Below are 18,364 nucleotides of genomic sequence, written 5' to 3' on the forward strand. Positions count from 1 at the left end.
AGTCAACATATGGGGACGTTTGCAAGACAACAATCATCTGCACGAGCAGTTCGACGACGTTTGCAGCAGCATGGACTATCAGCTCGGAGACCATGGCTGCGGTTACCATTGACGCTGCATCACAGACTGGAACGTCTGCAATGGTGCACTCAACGACGAACCTGGGTACACGAATGGCAAAACGTCATTTTTTCGGATGAATCCAGTTTCTGTTTACAGCATCGCGGTGAAAGCTCATTGGAAGCGTGTATTCGTCATCGCCATACTGGCGTATCACCCGGCGTGATGGTATGGGGTGCCATTGGTTGCACGTCTCGGCCACCTCTTGTTCGCAGTGACGGCACTTTGAATAGTGGACGTTACATTTCAGATGTGTTACGACCCGTGGATCTACCCTTCATTCGATCCCTGCGAAACCCTACATTTCAGCAGAATAATGCAGGACCGCATGTTGCAGGTCCTGTAAGGGCCTTTCTGGATACAGGAAATGTCCGACTGCTGCCCCGGCCAGCACATTCTCCAGATCTCTCACCAAATTAAAACGTCTCGTCATTGGTGGCCGAGCAACTGGCTCGTCACAATACGCCAGGCACTACTCTTGATGAACTGAAGCTGCATGGGCAGCTGTACCTGTACACGCCATCCAAGCTCTGTTTGACTCAATGCCCAGGCGTATCACGGCCGTTATTACAGCCAGATGTGGTTGTTCTGGGTACTGATTTTTCAGGATCTATGCACCGCAACTGCGTGAAAATGTAATCAAATGTCAGTTCTAGTATAATATATTTGTCCAATGAATACCCGTTTATCATCTGCATTTCTTCTTGGTGTAGCAATTTAATGGCCAGTAGTGTAGCTTTCGACGCGTTCTTTTTCCGGATCTGGGTGTCTTATCTCGAATTGATTCATATACCCTATTCCGTCATCCCTGATAGTTTGTGGCATCATTATTACGGAATCACCCTGTATAGCGCATAGTTAACTTGACCTGAACATTTTACAGCCGCCTTCCACCTCCACCCCTGCCCTCTTCTCTTCCATAACGTTAACATCATGACTTTCCCAAGCTGCTATTTTCGCTGTCTTCCAGGGACAGTTCTCTTCCAATTAAGGAATTCTTGTAAACCTCCCGAAGTGGTTTGAAGTGCGTTTACACTGTATGAAAGAGCCTTGCGCAGTAGTTTCGCTTAATGTAAACGTGATAACCACCGCGAAACATGTAGCGTGAGGAAGACTCCAGACGGTCTTTGGACGCGCATAGACGAACTTTGCTTCTTTAGATTTACGTAGTTCAAATGGTTCAAATGGCTCTGAGCACTATGCGACTCAACTTCTGAGGTCATCAGTCGCCCAGAACTTAGAACTACTTAAACCTAACTAACCTAAGGACATCACGCACATCCATGCCCGAGGCAGGATTCGAACCTGCGACCGTAGCGGTCGCCCGGTTCCAGACTGTAGCGCCTAGAACCGCACGGTCACTATACGTAGTGTAAACGTCGTTACTTGTTACGCGCAACACAGTGGCCCATCTCATCGAAATGCACAAAAACTACTCGCGTTTACAGAATACTAAAGAAAAAGTAACTCGGTGGCACGACGGTAAAGTGCCAGATTAGGGATACAGAGATCTCAGGTTCAGTCCTTGCTCAGACCTAAGATTTTTATCTGTCACACATCCTTTCTTACACCCCTAGCCATTGTCGGCATTGATTCACTCCAGAGCTGGCCGAAGTGGCCGTGCGGTTAAAGGCGCTGCAGTCTGGAACCGCAAGACCGCTACGGTCGCAGGTTCGAATCCTGCCTCGGGTATGGATGTTTGTGATGTCCTTAGGTTAGTTAGGCTTAACTAGTTCTAAGTTCTAGGGGACTAATGACTTCAGCAGTTGAGTCCCATAGTGCTCAGAGCCATTTGAACCATTTTTGACTCACTCCAGCAAGGTCCTAGCAAACTCGGCACATCTGGACCTAGCATCTGGGCGCGAAGCTCGTGGGAATTGCTCTTTTTATGGATGGAAATGCATTCGTTTGTGTAAAATCTTGACTACAAGATCTCTGAGGAATATCTGTTTCTGTAGAAAACGCAACGCGTTGATTCCCGCTGCGGAAACATCGAAACGCTGTATGCAAGGCAGCAGGAGTGTCGTAATGCAGTTGAAGTCTGTTGTGTCTGGCCTTGTCACGAAAACTGCCAGTCTCCCTAAACTTCTCATAAAACCCTCTGGTGCTCTTCACGTCTGGCGGACATAGACCGTAGGCACTTCTGAACTGTCGCTGAAACTAATAGGAGACCGTGCTTCAGGAAACCACATTACACATCGCGCTTCCTCCTGCATAGACGTCATTGCGACAGCAGCGTTCCTAAACTGCGCTATCGGTAACAAGAGAGAGAGAGAGAGAAAAGAAATCAAATGCTATCAGAGTACATGTAGATGAGCATCCATAAAAATTCCATGAGTACATTTGTGAAAAAAAAATGGCGTAGACATTTGGAGTGCATCCACAAAAAACTTATGAGATGGGCTACCATTTGCAACAAACCGCGTAGCCCTATCTAGAAATACATTTTTGTAATCAGAGAACACTGCGCAGCATCGTCATGAAGGCGGACGTGAGTGCAGCAACTTGGCACTGGAGCAGATGAGACGTGTTCTGAGTAAGGCTGCTGATAAAATATCGGTATGCCGATATTCTTTCCAAAAACTGTATGTATAATCTGCGTAATTTTTCCCACTGTGTATGGATATCGAAAGGACAATATGAAGAGACGATATTTATTTTATATTTTTTCGCAATTTTCGTTAAAAATTTGAAATCGTGCTTTTGGAACTGTAGTACAGAATAAGTTTACTTTCACTGTGTGAAAGAGTCTTACTACTTTTTGAACTTTAATCACGTCCAGTCTTTGTCTTTGACTGTGTGAAGCGAGTATACGTGGCACATAGAAGTAGTCCGATTGCACTGGGAGGAGGCGGTGTGAATGGCATAACAATATTCCCGATGTGAAGAAATAATACAGGCATTAAAAAAAAGAAAAAAAAAGATTAACGCGGCTAGTGTGCTTCGTCTTCACATCAGCAGTGGGTGGGGGTGTGTAGGGGAAATGCTGATGTAATCGGCGCTACCAACAGAAACTGCAACGTTAACATCACCACGCAATTCTGACACTACAACTGCTTGGTCGCTGGGGTTAGCAGAAATGAAAAAAAAAAAAAAAACAGGGAAGTCGTCATGAAGTGCTCTGGAAAAACCCGACATCCGACGGAACCGAACGACGGACACCTTTTATTGCGCCACTTACATGCAGTTACCATTGTTAGCAAAATGGGTATCGCCAAGCCTGAAGGTGCACCGTTTTCCTTCCAGTTTTTGCTCTAATGGGGAAAGGTAGGCTGCTAGCTTGTTGTGGATAATATACAGCTCTAAAATTGGCAGTATATTTACATCGTTCCGCAGATAATTTTATAGGCCAGTGCGTCGATATTTTTTTCTTCGATATGTCGACATATCGATACTTTCTCTAATAAAATATTTTAAAAAATTATCGGTGTATCTGGTTCCCGACGTTTTTAAAAATGTAAACAGTCCTAGTTCCGAGCGGTAAATGCCTCGTTTTTAAAAACGCCAACGCTCCTAGTTCTGAGTGGTGAATTTCTTGTCTTTTCCGGCTGCCTGAGTGCCTTTCACTCTACATCCCTTGTACCCAGCAGATAAAGTAGTCCATAATACCCAGAACGCCCTCTTCCAACCACCAAGTCTGGGGAAGGATGTGTCTTTTTCTGGGTGCCATGTCACTTGGTTACTACGGGGAACGAAGTGTACCCAGAAGATAAAGTAGTCCAGGATATACAGGACGCCCTCCTCCAACTACAAAGGCTAGGGAAGGATGTGTCTTTCTGTTGGGTGTCAGAGCACATGGGTACTACGGGGAACGAAAGGGCGCATTTAACAGCCAAGGAGGCGTATTGTGATCCTCAGACACTTCAGTGTGGTCCGCGGCTCGTGGTCTTGCGATAGCGTCCTCGCTTCCTGCGCACGGGGTCTCGGGTTTGATTCCCGGCGGTGTCAGGGATTTTCTCAGTCTCGCGATGACTGGTTGTTGTGTGTCATCATCATAATCTCCTCATTCACTCGGAAGTCGCCGTAGTGGTGTTAAAGAACTTGTGGAGCGGCGGCCGAACCGCTCCGCGAGGGGTCTCCCGGCCACCAATGCCATTCGCTCATTATTATTATTACCTCAGTGTGACGTTCTGCACGCTATGGCCTCGCTGTTGAGGGACAGAATCATGCGTCGATGGGAAGAAGAGTGGCTGGAAGTGACAGACAATAAGCTGGGCCTCTTTAAGTCCACACCTTCGTGGCGTATCTCCTTCCAGCTACACAAGCAGGACGAGGTCCCCCTCACTCGTCTTCGCATCGGTCACAGCCGTACAACACATTGCTCCTTGCTCCGGCGAGTGGACCCTACCAAATGTGGTGCTTGTCGCGTAGGGATTACATTGCGCCACATTTTATTAGACCATATCGCGACAGTCCATTTGCCGATAGTTTTGCCCTCCGTTATAATTCACTTCAAACGAAAGTGGTACTAAGATCCTGTGAATTGTCCCTAACAATCTGAGACTAAATTTTTAATGCGTTGTCAGGGTAGCTGGCCCATTCATGTTTTTGTAAGTGATCATAACCGATCAGCCAGTCACATATTCCTGTGAATCCATTTTTAGTTCTCCTCTTCTATAACTCATATGAACTTGACAGTTTTAGAACAATTTTATCGCTGTCTTCCGTGATGTGCGCTAATGAGATTGCGCCTGTGATCACAGATGAGATTAGGAGAGAGTGACCGCTATTGCATCTCAAAATGCTTTTTGTGTCTTTCCTCGCATTTTCTCATTTTTAAACACATTCGTATCTACTAATTTCGTATGAGCGCTGATGAACATGTCGTTAGGCGCCCATAACCTACAAACACACACACACACACACACACACACACACACACACACACACAGAGAGAGAGAGAGAGAGAGAGAGAGAGAGGGAGGGAGGGAACATGTTTGTGTCGCCCAAAGTGACGGCTCAGCCTTTACGTACCTGTTTCTCGCAGCGTTTCGCTCTTGTAAATCAAAGGGTGTTACAGCAATCTCGCGTGACAGCCTCGCGCACCTTGGGAGACTTGCCCTCTGACTGTTTAAAAAAAAAAAAAAAAAAAAAAAAAAAAAAAATTCCGCCGTGGGCGGGGCTTGTATAGTACGCTTTTCTGCCGCTAGGCGCGTATAGCGAAAGTCATTGTCAGTTCAGTGCCACCTGTGTTGTCGACCTGCGACCTGGCTTGTTCTGTTCACCTGTAGAGATCGTTTTTGCTGTGGCCAGTTTAAGTGAACAGTGTGCAGCTGTAAAATTTTGTTTTGTACTCGGTGAAAATGCTGCTGAAACTGTTTTAACCTTGAAAACAACTTACCAAGGTGACGCTATGTGGGAAAATCAAGAGTTTGTTCGATTTAAAAATGGTGACATGTCGATTGATGACAAACCTCGTTCTCGACGTCCATCAACTGCCATCAACTGCCAGAATCGAAGAAAATATTGAACAGATTTGAGAGCCTGTGCTGACAGCCGTCGACAGACAACTGATGAGCTGTTAGAGATTAGCGGGTTATCTTGGAGCTCGGTTCAGCGAATATTAACTGAAAAACTGGGAAGGAAAAGGGTTTGCTACCAAGTTCGTTCCTCGGGTCCCGACTGACAATAAAAAGGAAAGTCTAGTTCAAACATGTCGTGCTTTGAAACAACAGCTTGAAACTTATGCAGAAATTCTGTCAAAGATCAATTCCGGTGATGAGTCATGGTGCTGTGGTTGCGACCCAGAAACAAAGCAGCAGTCAAGCCAATAGGTGACGTCATCGTCACCCCCTCCAAAAAATGTCGTCAAGTCAAATCAAACATCAATACAATCCTGTTTCCTTTTTTGATGCCAAGGGCGCAGTTCATTCAGAGTTTGCTCCGCCAGGTCAGACCATCAATCAGACCTTTTATTTGGAAGTTTTAAGAGGATCGCGTCAAAAAAGACCCGATTTGTGCAGACAACGCAGTTGCACACACAGCCATTTCTGTTAAATAGCCTTTGGCTAAAAATGGCTTGGCTCGCTGCCCCATGCACCTTGCTCGCCTGACCTGGCTCCGTGCGACTTTTTCTTATTTCCACGCATGAAAAAGGGGCGTGAGAGGACATTGATTTGACAACACCGAAGAAGTCAAGAAAAAAGCGAGGGAAGAGCTGTCAACCAATTGTAAAGATGACTACAAAAACGTTTTTAACAGTGGAAGCACCGGTGGGACAAATGTATTCGTTGTAACGGAGAGTATTTTGAAGTGATAAGGTTGTTTTGTAAACAGTTTGAAAATACAATGAATAGCTAAAGAAACTGGTAGACCTGCCTAAAATCGTGTAGGTGCTCCGCAAGCACGGGGAAGGGCCGCAACACGACGTGGCATGGACTCAACTTATGTCTGAAGTAATGCTGGAGGCAACTGACACCATGAATCCTACAGGACTGTCCATAAATCCGTGAGAATACACGGCATGAGATTTTTCACTCTGCAGCGGAGTGTGCGATGATATGAAACTTCCTAGCAAATTAAAACTGTGTGCCGACCGAGACTCGAACTGTTTGCCTGTAGATACGTGTGAAATATGCTTTGGCCAGAATGAGATTTTCACTCTGCAGTGGAGTGTGCGTTGACATGAAACTTCCTGGCAGATTTTAACTGTGTGCCGGACCGAGAGTCGAACTCGGTACCTTTTCACTCTGCAGTGGAGTGTGCGTTGCCATGAAACTTCCTGGCAGATTTTAACTGTGTGCCGGACCGAGAGTCGAACTCGGTACCTTTGCCTTTCGCGGGCAAGTGCTCTACCATCTGAGCTACCCAAGCACGACTCACGCCCCGTCCTCACAGCTTTACTTCTGCCAGTACCTCGTCTCCTACTCTCCAAACTTTTAGAGAAGCTCTCCTGCGAACCTTGCAGAACTAGCACTCCTGAAAGAAAGGATATTGCGGAGACATGGCTTAGCCACAGCCTGGGGGATGTTTCCAGAATCAGATTTTCACTCTGCAGCGGAGTGTGCGGTCAAATGTGTGTGAAATCTTATGGGACTTAACTGGTAAGGTCATCAGTCCCTAAGCTTACACACTACTTAACCTAAATTATCCTAAGGACAAACACACACACCCATGCCCGAGGGAGGACTCGAACCTCCGCCGGGACCAGTCGGAGTGTGCGCTGATATGAAACTTCCTGGCAAATTAAGACTGTGTGCACACAGTTTTACTCTGCCAAGAAGTTTCACTTATTGTCTTATACAGGCGTTGCCGACCGCAGTGCCGCATTCTGCCTGTTTACGCAGCTCTGTATTCGAATACGCATGCTTGAACCAGATTCTTCGGCGCTTCACTGTATACAGCTGTTAGAAAATAATCCTGGTATGTTCACCCAGCGAGGCAGTAAGGTGAGAAGTGGTGAGCCAGCAGAGGTTTTGAGTGCGTGCGCCTGTTGCGTGTTGCAGGTGCGAGGCGGAAGGACAAGCCGCAGCGCCACAGCGTCGCCGTGGAGCCGAGCCGTCTGGTGCAGCAGAACGGCACGTGAGTACCGCCTAGCAGCTAGCAGCTAGCAGCCGGCTCCGGCTCTGCCAGCCGCTATCATACCGCCGCAGCCAGCCGCCCCGCATGCAAACGGCCTCATCGCGTTCCGCGTGCCTGCCTGCCCGCCTGCCCACACACAACACGCAGCCAGCGCCGCCACTCTGCTCTACTTTCGACGCCAACTGCGCGCGCCTGTCCGTTTTCATTGCCGGGCCGCCTCTGATGTTAGACATCCTCCCATTACCTTTTTGTTACATCCCCGTCGTAGAACCAACAAATTTGCACGATTTAAGACTCCAGGCTTTCGTGTGCGTGGTGACAAATGCAGTCAAACAAGCCGAATGTCAGAATTACAAAGTGTCTTATGAAGCAAGTGAACTTCCTACAGTTCCAATGTCGCAGTAGGACAATTTTCAAAAAAATGGTTCAAATGGCTCTGAGCACTATGGGACTTAACATCCGAGGTCATCAGTCCCCTAGAACTTAGAACTACTTAAACTTAACTTACCTAAGAACATCACACATATCCATGCCCGAGGCAGGATTCGAACTGCGACCGTAGCGGTCGCGCGGTTCCAGACTGTAGCACCTAGAACCGCTCCGCCTCTCCGGACGGCGACAATTTTCAGTACGATTCAGTGGATCAGGAAAGTGCTCAGGCACCCGCAGAAATTTCCGATTCCGACTGCATGTAAATCGCGTTTGTATGAAGCTCACCGGACAAAGAATTAGTCGGCCCCAGAGAAGTCATTACAAAGCATCATTTAATGCCGTGTAATTCCGCTCCTGGACTCGATAACCACATGGTTTCGGTTAGGAAGTAACTCCGCAAGGTTGTGCAGGTCAAACCACTCGCTGAGGATTTTATTGCTCAGTCTATAATATTTCTGCTCCGGTTCAAAATGAATCATTGAAAATGTGTACTAATGGCACTGATCAGGACAGCAATATTATAAGGAAAGACGAGACGTTCTGGTAAAGAAAATTAAATAAATAAAAGTTATACTTCAAAAGCGGTGTAACTTGGTTTTGGTGATCAGCCATTGGGAGGGTGATGTTAGACCGCCTGTCAGTAAAGCTTGTTTGAATCACCACTGATGGTGTGCGTAAAAATGCATAAATTATTATGCCGAAGGAGAACGTGCTCCTTGTATGATGAATTCTTCGAATTCGGATCTCGATTACAGCACGCTGTTTGTCGCCCACCGTCGTAGTTACGGTACACACCGAAATGTTACGCTACAATTCGGAGCCCTGCGAATATGTAGACATGAATAATAAAGATGTTCAATATTAATAATGTTGCTTTTATTTAAAAAGTTTTAAGAGTTTTAATATAAAAAAATTCGGAGGCATTACTTTTCAGCACGTCCTCGTAAAAGTAAAAAAAGAAAAAATAGATATGCGTACACAGAGATAATTTCAAGCTGTTTATGTAGGTGCCGAAAATGTTATGCTACACCAGAAGGAACTTTTATCACGCGAAAATTTATGTTCTGATGATCAAACGGCCTTCTTTCTCAATCAATCGACTAGGAATAGATAGAGTGCTCAGAATCAATGTTCGATTTACAGCAAGGGCAGACAATTCAAAAGAATTAACAGACGTCAAAATGTTGTGGGTTGTTAGGCCGCGTCTTGTTCCTCTTCTGTTGTCCTCAGTTGGCCGGACACTGTCGGAAACAGTGTTGCGTTCGCTTACAAAGTAATATTTTCCCGCAGTTATTCAGCAAGGGGAGTTATTCGTTAAAATTTTTTCAGCTACTATTGCTGGTCCATGGCCATCGTGATCTAGAGGTCAGAGTAGTAGACTCCGATTCTGGAGGTTCTGGGTTCAATGCCGGGTACGAGCAAGGAATTTTCCTCGTTACAGCCCCTCTAGGACGGCCCGAGATCCACTCAGCCTGCTATGAACTGCCAGGAATCTTCCCTAGGGGTAAAATAGCGGCAGCGACGATTTTGTGACAGTTTAGCGGATTGACACTTGGACGGAGATGGAATGTGTTGTGAATGAAGTAACTGAATGCTACCCTTAATTAAGATCAATCTTCAGTGACAGCACAAGATTGTTACCGTTCATTATGGTATCCGTTGCACACTAAGCTTGTTAATAAACACTTCTTGTGGAAAAAATAACATTACTCAAGACTGCGTTACAAATGGCACTTAACTTTGGTGCAAAATGATGTACGGCCTGTGAGATCCTGAACGCATTACAATCAGATCTAAATAGCTTTTCTGTCTCTTGACAGTCTGTATATCGTCACTACAACTCCTCGGAGTAGTGAAGGAACTTAAATCACTTAATGAAAGGAATCAGTTCCAGTCCAGATTGTGTACCAGTTAGGTTCCTTCCAGAGTATGCTGATGCAATAGCTCCATACTTAACAACCACATACAACCGCTCGCTCGACGAAAGATCCGTAACCAAAGATTGTAAAGTTGCACAGGTCACACCAATATTCAAGAAAGGTACTTGGAGTAATCCACTAAATTACAGGCCCATATCATTAACGTCTATATGCAGCAGGATTTTGGAACATATGCTGTTTTCTAATATTATGAAAAACCTCGAAGAAAGCGGTCTATTGACACACAGTCACGCGTATTTAGAAAACATCGTTATTGTGAAACACACCTAGCTCTTTATACACACGAAGTGTTGAGTGCTACTAACAAGGAATTCCAAATTGATCCCGAATTTCTAGATTTCCAAATGGCATTTGACACTCTTCTACACAAGCAGCTTATAGTGAATTTTGCGTGCTTATGGAATATCGTCTCAGTTATGTGACTGGATTGGTGATTTCCTGTCAGAGAGGCCGCAGTTCGTAGTAACTGACGTAAAGTCATCGAGTAAAACAGAAGTATTTTCTGGCGTTCCTCAAGGTATCGTTATCGGCCCTCTGCTCTTCCTTACCTATATAAACGATTTAGGAGACACTCTGGGCAGCCGTCTTAGGTTGTTTGCGGAGGATGCTGTCGTTTATCGTCTAGTAGAGTCCTCAGAAGATCGAAACAAATTGCAAAACGATTTAGAAAAGGTATCTGTTTGATGCAAAAATTATCAATTGACCCTAAATAATGAAAAGTGTGAGGTCATCCACATGAGTACTAAAAGCAGTCCGTTAAACTTTGGTTACACGTTAAGTCCACATAAATTAGGTGGACTGATAAGGTAAGGAATGAGGAGGTTCCACGCAGAATCGGAGAGGAAAGGAATATGTGGAAAACACTGATAAGGAGAAAGGACAGGATGATAGGACATCTGCTAAGACACGAGGGAATGACTTCCATGGTACTAGAGGGAACTGTAGAGGGCAAAAACTGTAGAGGAAGACAGAGATTGGAATACGTCAAGCAAATAATTGAGGACGTAGGTTGCAAGTGCTACTCTGAGATGAAGAGGTTAGCACAGGAAAGGAATTCGTGGCGGGCCGCATCAAACCAGTCAGTAGACTGATGACCAAAAAAAAAAAACGCGTTAAGTCAATTAAATATAAAAACCGTAAATTCAGCTTACGAACAACTTAAAGTGGAAAGAACTCGTAGAAGTGTTGTGGGCAAGGCGAACCAAAGACTGCGTTTTATTGGCAGAACACTTAGAAAATGTACCAAATCTAGTAATTAGACAGCATACACTACGCTTGTCCGTCTTCTTTTGGAGAGCTGCTGCGCAGTATAGGATCGTTACCATACAGGATTAAAAGACCCATCGAAAAAGTTCAAAGAAGGGCGGTTCGTTTTGTATTATCGAGAAATAGGTGAGAGAGTGTGACGGACACGATACAGTAATTGGGATGGACATCATTAAGAAAAAAGCGTCTTGTTGCGGAGGGATCTTCTCACGAAAGCCGGCCGCGGTGGCAGAGCGGTTCTAGGCACTTCAGTCCGGAACCGCGCGACAGCTACGGTCGCAGGTTCGAATCCTGCGTCGGGCATGGATGTTTGTGTTGTCCGTAGGTTAGTTAGGTTTAAGTAGTTCTATGTTCTAGGGGACTGATGACCTCAGATGTTAAGTCCCATAGTGCTCAGAGACATTTGTACCATTTCTCACGAAATTTCAGTCACCAACTTTCCCCTCCGAATGCAAAAATATTTTGTTGACGCCGATAGACACAGAGAGAAACGACCATCATAACAAAATAAGGGAAGTCAGAGCTCGCACGGAAAGATATAGATGTTCGTTTATTCCGCGCGATGTTTGAGAGTGGAATAACACAGAATTATTGTGGAGGCGGTTCGATGAAACCTCTTGTCACTTAAATGTGATTTGTGGAGTATCTATGTAGATGTTGGTGATGTAGATAACTGGTTGTAACTACGCAGACACTGTTACTGATTCTAGTAAATAGCGACTGCTAAGTCAGAAGATAGCCATCAAAGTACTGTGCTGACCGGGCTGTAGCGCTGAACTGGGCTGCCTTATTACTGGTCAGAGCTGTGTTAAGTGTCCACGACGCATTGTGTATTGGGGCCCGCCCCAATAGCTGAATGATCACGGCTTTGGATTGCCACGTACGTGGGCCCGGGTTCGATTCCCGGCTGGGGCAGGAGATTTTCTCCCTTCAGGTACTGAATGTTGTGCTGTCCACATCACCATATCATCCCCATTGTCGACGCGCAGGTCGCCCAATGTGGCGTCGCACTGGGAACTCCTGGCCACTGATGCCATACTCTCATTTCCATTTCTATTGTGTATTGGTGCCTGTCGTCGAAAGGATTTCAGGGTTCATCACCAGAAGACGTAAGCAATGCAATCCGCAGTTGACAGTGTTTCTATTGGCTGTCCAGACTATCGGCAGACATACACGACGTGCAGAAGGATGTAGTGCAGAAGCAGGAAGAGGTCCGCGTTTGTGAGCGGCATCTGGAGGCTGCTGCGCGGACTTCCGAGACACCAGGCGAGTGGTTGTGCCAGGTGGTGGCGGCCTCTCACGGTACTGGCTGCGTACCTCTCGATTGGTACGCAACAGAATGTACTGATATTTCTGCAGAGCCCATGACACTTCAGATGGCTTTTATAGTTTCATATTCCTTGGATTCACCAATTCAAAACCAGAAGCAGGGCAAGCGAACCTTAAGCTGCTAAAGGCAAAATATATTATGATACAGAAAGTGGCTGATCACAGTATTTTTCAACTTTTCCACGTATACCAAAACTAATTCCTAGTAATAAGGGTCACAGACTACAGTATACTGTGCTACAGTGCTAGACAGGATAGAAATTTTCAGTGAATCTGTATGCCACTTGATACGCAGTCTCGCCAGCAGTGTGTTTTTGGACAAGTGTCACCCCGACCAAGCACTTCAGAGCTGGCCTGGGTCATGGGCGATTGGCTTGCCCCCCTCCCCTTCCTATTGCGGTGGCGAATCGCAGGCTCCACTTTGCCTTCACTCGGGCTAGAACCCGATCACGGGTTGTACGCCACAGACTTTATTTTATCTATTGGCTAGCCATTGTGTTTGGACAGGTAGCGGTAACAGGTAGTGAAAGAGATGGGGGACTGTTCACCGAAATATTATTATCGTCTGCAGAGCTGTCTTCCTGATAGTTGTTGTATTCCCTGCTAGCTGGGTATATACTTCCACGATGACAGGAAGCTATGAATCCTATGTCATCTGTCTTGAAATTGCTTTCATTCTTGGAGATCTCAATCGCTTCTTATTCTTTTCTTGCAGAAATCATACATTCATTTTCTAGTATTTGTACGACTTTAAAAATTTATATCCTGACCCCAGTTCTCCTGTTGCACCACTGTGGCAGCTTTCACACTTTGTTCTAAATGTGTGTCACGTTTGTTCTTTTTAATATGCCTTTTTACTATCCTTCTAGTTCCGGCTATACAGGATGTTTCAACTGCCCCTACTGATAGCTTTTATGCAACCTGCAACGCCTTCAAAAATCACATGCGTGATTTTTATATTCTCTTGCTTGCTACATGCGGAATGTTAGTCCTACAGAAAAGAATGGACGGGACATTTTTGTAGGAAATTTAACGTAGTTAAATTTTGTACTGGGACACATTTTTACTGGTGGCACTGTTTTCGAATTATCCAAGAAAAACGCGTCTGTAGCTCACTTTTTTTGTGCGTTTTTCTTGAATAATTCGAAATCTGCGGGCCTCTTGCGAAAACTTATTTCAATACAAAATTTAACTAAATTTCCTACAAATATTCCCTGTTCATTTTTTTCTGTAAGTGTAATAGCTTGTGTGCAACGAGCGACAGAATATGGAAATCTTGCGCGTGGTATCTGAAGACGTTGCGGATTGCATAAGACCCATTGGCAGTAGCAGCTAAACATTGTCGCTATGAGAGTCTACAAAGAGAAGTGTGGTAGTGGTAAAGTATATGCGGACAATAAAATAGTGGATTAACGAGCATGAACGCCACACTTGTCAGTAAATTCCCTCTTTCACATTGGAATTATTACATTCTTCTTAAACTCTGAGGGCATTTCACCTGTCTTATATGTGTTGAATATCAGATGGAATAGTTTGATCACGGATTTCTCTTTCAAAGATCGAAATAAATTTTATGGACGGTCGTCTGTTCCAGGTGTCCTGTTTTATCTTTGATTGTCCCGTCTAATTCGTCTTGCAGGATCGCATCTTCCATCTCATCTTCACCTGTTTCCTCTTCCCATCCGTAATATTGTCTTCAAGAGCATTTCATTGTATAGCACCTTTTAATCCTCCGTTCTTCGCTTAATACTGACTGGATAGTTGAGCTCTTCATATTCATAAAGTTGCTTCTCTTTTCTCCAAAAGTTCTCTTTCATTTTCTTATAGACAGAATCTAAGCTTACCGACATCTTATTAATGATTTTTGTTCTAAAACATAGGTTCGAATCTGAATCCAGTTAACTACCTTGATAATTATCTTTCGGTGCACAGCTCTGCTACAACTGTTATTAAATAGCATATGCACTGGGCTGTAACACACCAAGACTTTTCCGAAGCTTCTCTACTATGTTCCCGCAACATAAACACTTCATTAACTTTTGATGCGATTCACGAGAGTTTGTCTGACGTGTCAGTACAACTGCTGGACATCCATGCAGAACACACATGCATTCCTATTAATAACCGGATGCATAACTCTACTGAAATAATAAAATCTGAGGCGAACGCCGCTGTTCATTCGGTCGCCAGGCGTCAGCTGGTATATAGATATGTGAGCGCCAAATCTCTATCTCTTTATTATTGAAAAAATCGTTCTGACATAACAGCACACGCTGAAATTAATGTTGGCACAGTATAACAAAAGAGATACTGTTTAACTGACATCTTTTAAATTGAACTGGCATCATTAATTCCTCCTCCCATTCCAATGGTAAATGCTGCAGAAATTTGTAATTTGCTGACTGCAATGTTGGCAGATCAGATTATTTCGGCTTAGGCAGCAGTAGAATGAACTCGTGCCCCTGGAACGTTGTTTCTGGTTTTCAGGTCGTCGTTTTCAGTTTTTAAATTATTTAATTCATCTTTTTCGCGCGTAGTCATATCTAGGGCAGTCAACTTCCACGACATCCCAACACGGGGCGGCAACACACATTACAAATTTTTATGCCGATCAGCTGTTACGTTATTAAGGGAAGGTCATGCAGAACGTGGTAACCAGACGAAGTATGTTAATCAGTTTAGTGTAAAATACTCGCAACTCGTGGTCTTGCGATAGCGTTCTCGCATCCCGTGCACGGGGTACCGGGCTCGATTCCCGACGGGGTCAGGCTGATCTCTGACAAAATCGTATTGGTCTTGTTCTCTTTCTTCAGTCAACTGTTTCTCGTAAGTCTTAACCATTTGCAAAAATATCCTGACGACGCTAACTATAAATTACAACTTACGATTTCACTCTATAACTAATTGTTATTGATGCGCGCTAACCAAGAACATTCCTTTCCTCGTCTTTCTGCCTCGAGATGACTGGGTGTTGTTGTGTCGTCTGCATCATCATCATTCATCCGCATTACGGTCGGAGGAAGGCAACGGCAAACCACCTCCACTAGGACCTTGCCTAGTAAGGCGGCGCGGGTCTCCCGCATCGTCCCCTACGCTCCTCGGAGTATGGGACCTCATCTTCATCATCACTGTATTAATACTACACAACTTGTTTAGACACACGCGAAACATTCAAAATGAGCATATGTCGTTCCTTCATGAAGCTGATCTCTGACAAAATCGTATTGATCTTGTTCTCTTCCTTCAGTCGACTGTTTCTCGTAATTCTTAGCCATTTCCAAAAATATCCTGACGTGGGTAACTATAAGTTACAACTAACGCAATTTACTCTATAACTAATTGTTATTGATGCGTGCTAGCCAAGAACATTTCTTTCCTCGTCTTTCTAGATAAAAGCATAGCCTTTTAACTAGCTTAGGAGGTAAATTAAACATTAGCACTTCGATGTTAATTGTATCCATACAAGAAACAACTAATGTCGAGTACTGACCACTGACAATTGTGACCCCGTAATTGCAGTTGGTTCGGAGACGCAGTTAGCACTGGGATGTTTAGCCAGCCGGAGTGGCCGTGCGGTTCTAGGCGCTTCAGTCTGGAACCGCGCGACCCCTACGGTCGCAGGTTCGAATCCTGCCTCGAGCATGGATGAGTGTGATGTCCTTAGGTTAATTAGGTTTAAGTAGATCTAAGTTCTAGGGGACTGATGACCAAAGAAGTTAAGTCCCATAGTGTTCAGAGCCATTTGAACTGGAATGTTTAAATGAAGAAACTTTTCGAACTTGAAAGTATTGTTTGGTAATAAACCCGATGTTTCTCCTAAGAGTCTTCAGGAGTATTTTCTCTAGTGTTTCGGAAGATATTTTCAGTTTGGTTTTTGCAGTGTGCAGCTGTCTTTCATGCGACACTCCGTGCCGTGTCGGTTTGTTTCTCGTTACCAAAAATTTATTTTAAAACAATATTTTACGTGATCACTTGATACAGAGGTCCCAAATTGGTCTAGTAGAAGTTCATTTTGTCGATATGTATTACCAGTAATAGTACAACAAAATGGCTCTGAGCATTATGGGACTTAACATCTGAGGTCATCAGTCCCCTAGAACTTAGAACTACTTAAACCTTACTAACCTAAGAACATCACACACATCCATGCCCCAGGCAGGATTCGAACCTGCGATCGGAGCGGTCGCGCGGTTCCGGGCTTAGCGCCTAGAACCGCTCGGCCACACCGGCCGGCCAATAGGAACAACACGAAGAACAACGAGGACTCCAGCAGGTAGTGAGGAGTGCGCTTCTGTACGGCGGTAGCAATCAGGACGTGTCACTGCGGTGCTCTCGCTGCTCAAACACTGGTTATTCTTCTTGTTTTAGTGTCCCTGTTAATACATATCTAGTGTGATACTAGTAGTATCAACGTGTTTTAAAAGGGTAAAGATGACGAAAATAATACATGATTTATTAGATACTGATAATTTGCATAGTCATAATAAATTGTTGCCAACGGCCCTGCCGCAGTGTAACACCGGTTCCCGTCAGATCACCGAAGTTAAGCGCTGTCGGGCTGGGCTAGCACTTGGATGGGTGACCATCCGGTCTGCCGAGCCCTGTTGGGAAGCGGGGTGCACTCAGCCCTTGTGAGGCAAACTGAGGAGCTACTTGATTGCGAAGTAGCGGCTTTGGTCTCGGAAACTGACACACGGCCGGAAGAGCGGTGTGCTGACCACATGCCCCTCCATATCCGCATCCAGTGACGCCTGTGGGCGCAGGATGACACGGCGGTCGGTCGGTACCTTTGGGCCTTCGTGTCCTGTGCGGAAGGCGTAAATAATAAATTGTTATTAGAAAATACATAGGAATAAAACGAGTACCATCGGATTCGAACCAGGGACCTGCCACTTGCGAAATTAAGTGCTTACTCGCTCGGCAGCGGTCTCCTTTAATAGAAATGAGCGTACAAAGTAGGACTACATAAATACGTTTAAAATTTTCAAACTCGATTTTCTCGAAAACGGTGGAGAGTTGCTTCTTACTGTTTACATATATGGAAGTCTTCGTCGTGCCCTCCACACCCTGTCAGTATAAATTACATTGATGAGAGGAAGTTCGTACGGTCCCTCTGTAAGAGAAATTCATTCAAACACCAAATATAGTCCAAGCTTACAGGATAGCTTGTCAACCAGAACGCAGCCGGTGCGTGAGTTGTAAGGATGTAGACTGGTTACAACACGTTCAAGAAATCGATCACACAGGAGTATTGTACAGACATAACGTCGTTCGACCACCGCACGGGCTCCAGTGTGGACGACATAGTAACAGGCATCCCTGGCACAGAGAAACAACTGAAAGATTTGAAAGCAAATAAATCACCAGGTCCGGGTGGAACCCCAATTCCATTTTACAGAGATTACTCTACGGCTTGCATTTATCGTGAATCTCTTCCCAGCGCAAAGTCTCAAGCGACTGGAAAAAAAGCGGAGGTGACTCCAGTGTATAAGAAGTTTAAAAGAACGGACCCACAAAATTACAAATCAATGTTTCTAACTCCTGTGTCCTGCAGAATCCTTGAACATATTCTCAATTCGAATATAATAAACTTTCTTGAGACTGAGATGCTTATGTCCATGAATCAGCATGGTGTTAGAAAGCATCGCTAGTGCGAAACTCAGCTTCCCCTTTTCTCACTCGATATGCTGTAAACTATGGATGAAAAGCAGCAGGCCGATTCCATATTCCTGGATTTCTGGAAAGCGCTTGACACG

The 18,364-nt window shown here is 44.9% G+C and overlaps 1 protein-coding gene across 1 annotated transcript in view; it reads left to right on the forward strand.

Moving 5' to 3' along the window:
* Positions 1 to 18,364, forward strand: part of LOC126485103 (breast cancer anti-estrogen resistance protein 3 homolog) — a 1,126,433-nt gene that overhangs the window by 537,358 nt on the left and 570,711 nt on the right. Inside the window, exon 4 of the mRNA XM_050108726.1 lies at positions 7,566 to 7,641. Within this exon, the coding sequence (XP_049964683.1) occupies positions 7,566 to 7,641 (76 nt within the window). The remainder of the gene's footprint in view (positions 1 to 7,565; positions 7,642 to 18,364) is intronic.

This window comes from Schistocerca serialis, chromosome 6, assembly GCF_023864345.2.
Source record: "Schistocerca serialis cubense isolate TAMUIC-IGC-003099 chromosome 6, iqSchSeri2.2, whole genome shotgun sequence".
In the NCBI taxonomy this organism is placed as follows: Eukaryota; Metazoa; Arthropoda; class Insecta; order Orthoptera; family Acrididae; genus Schistocerca; species Schistocerca serialis.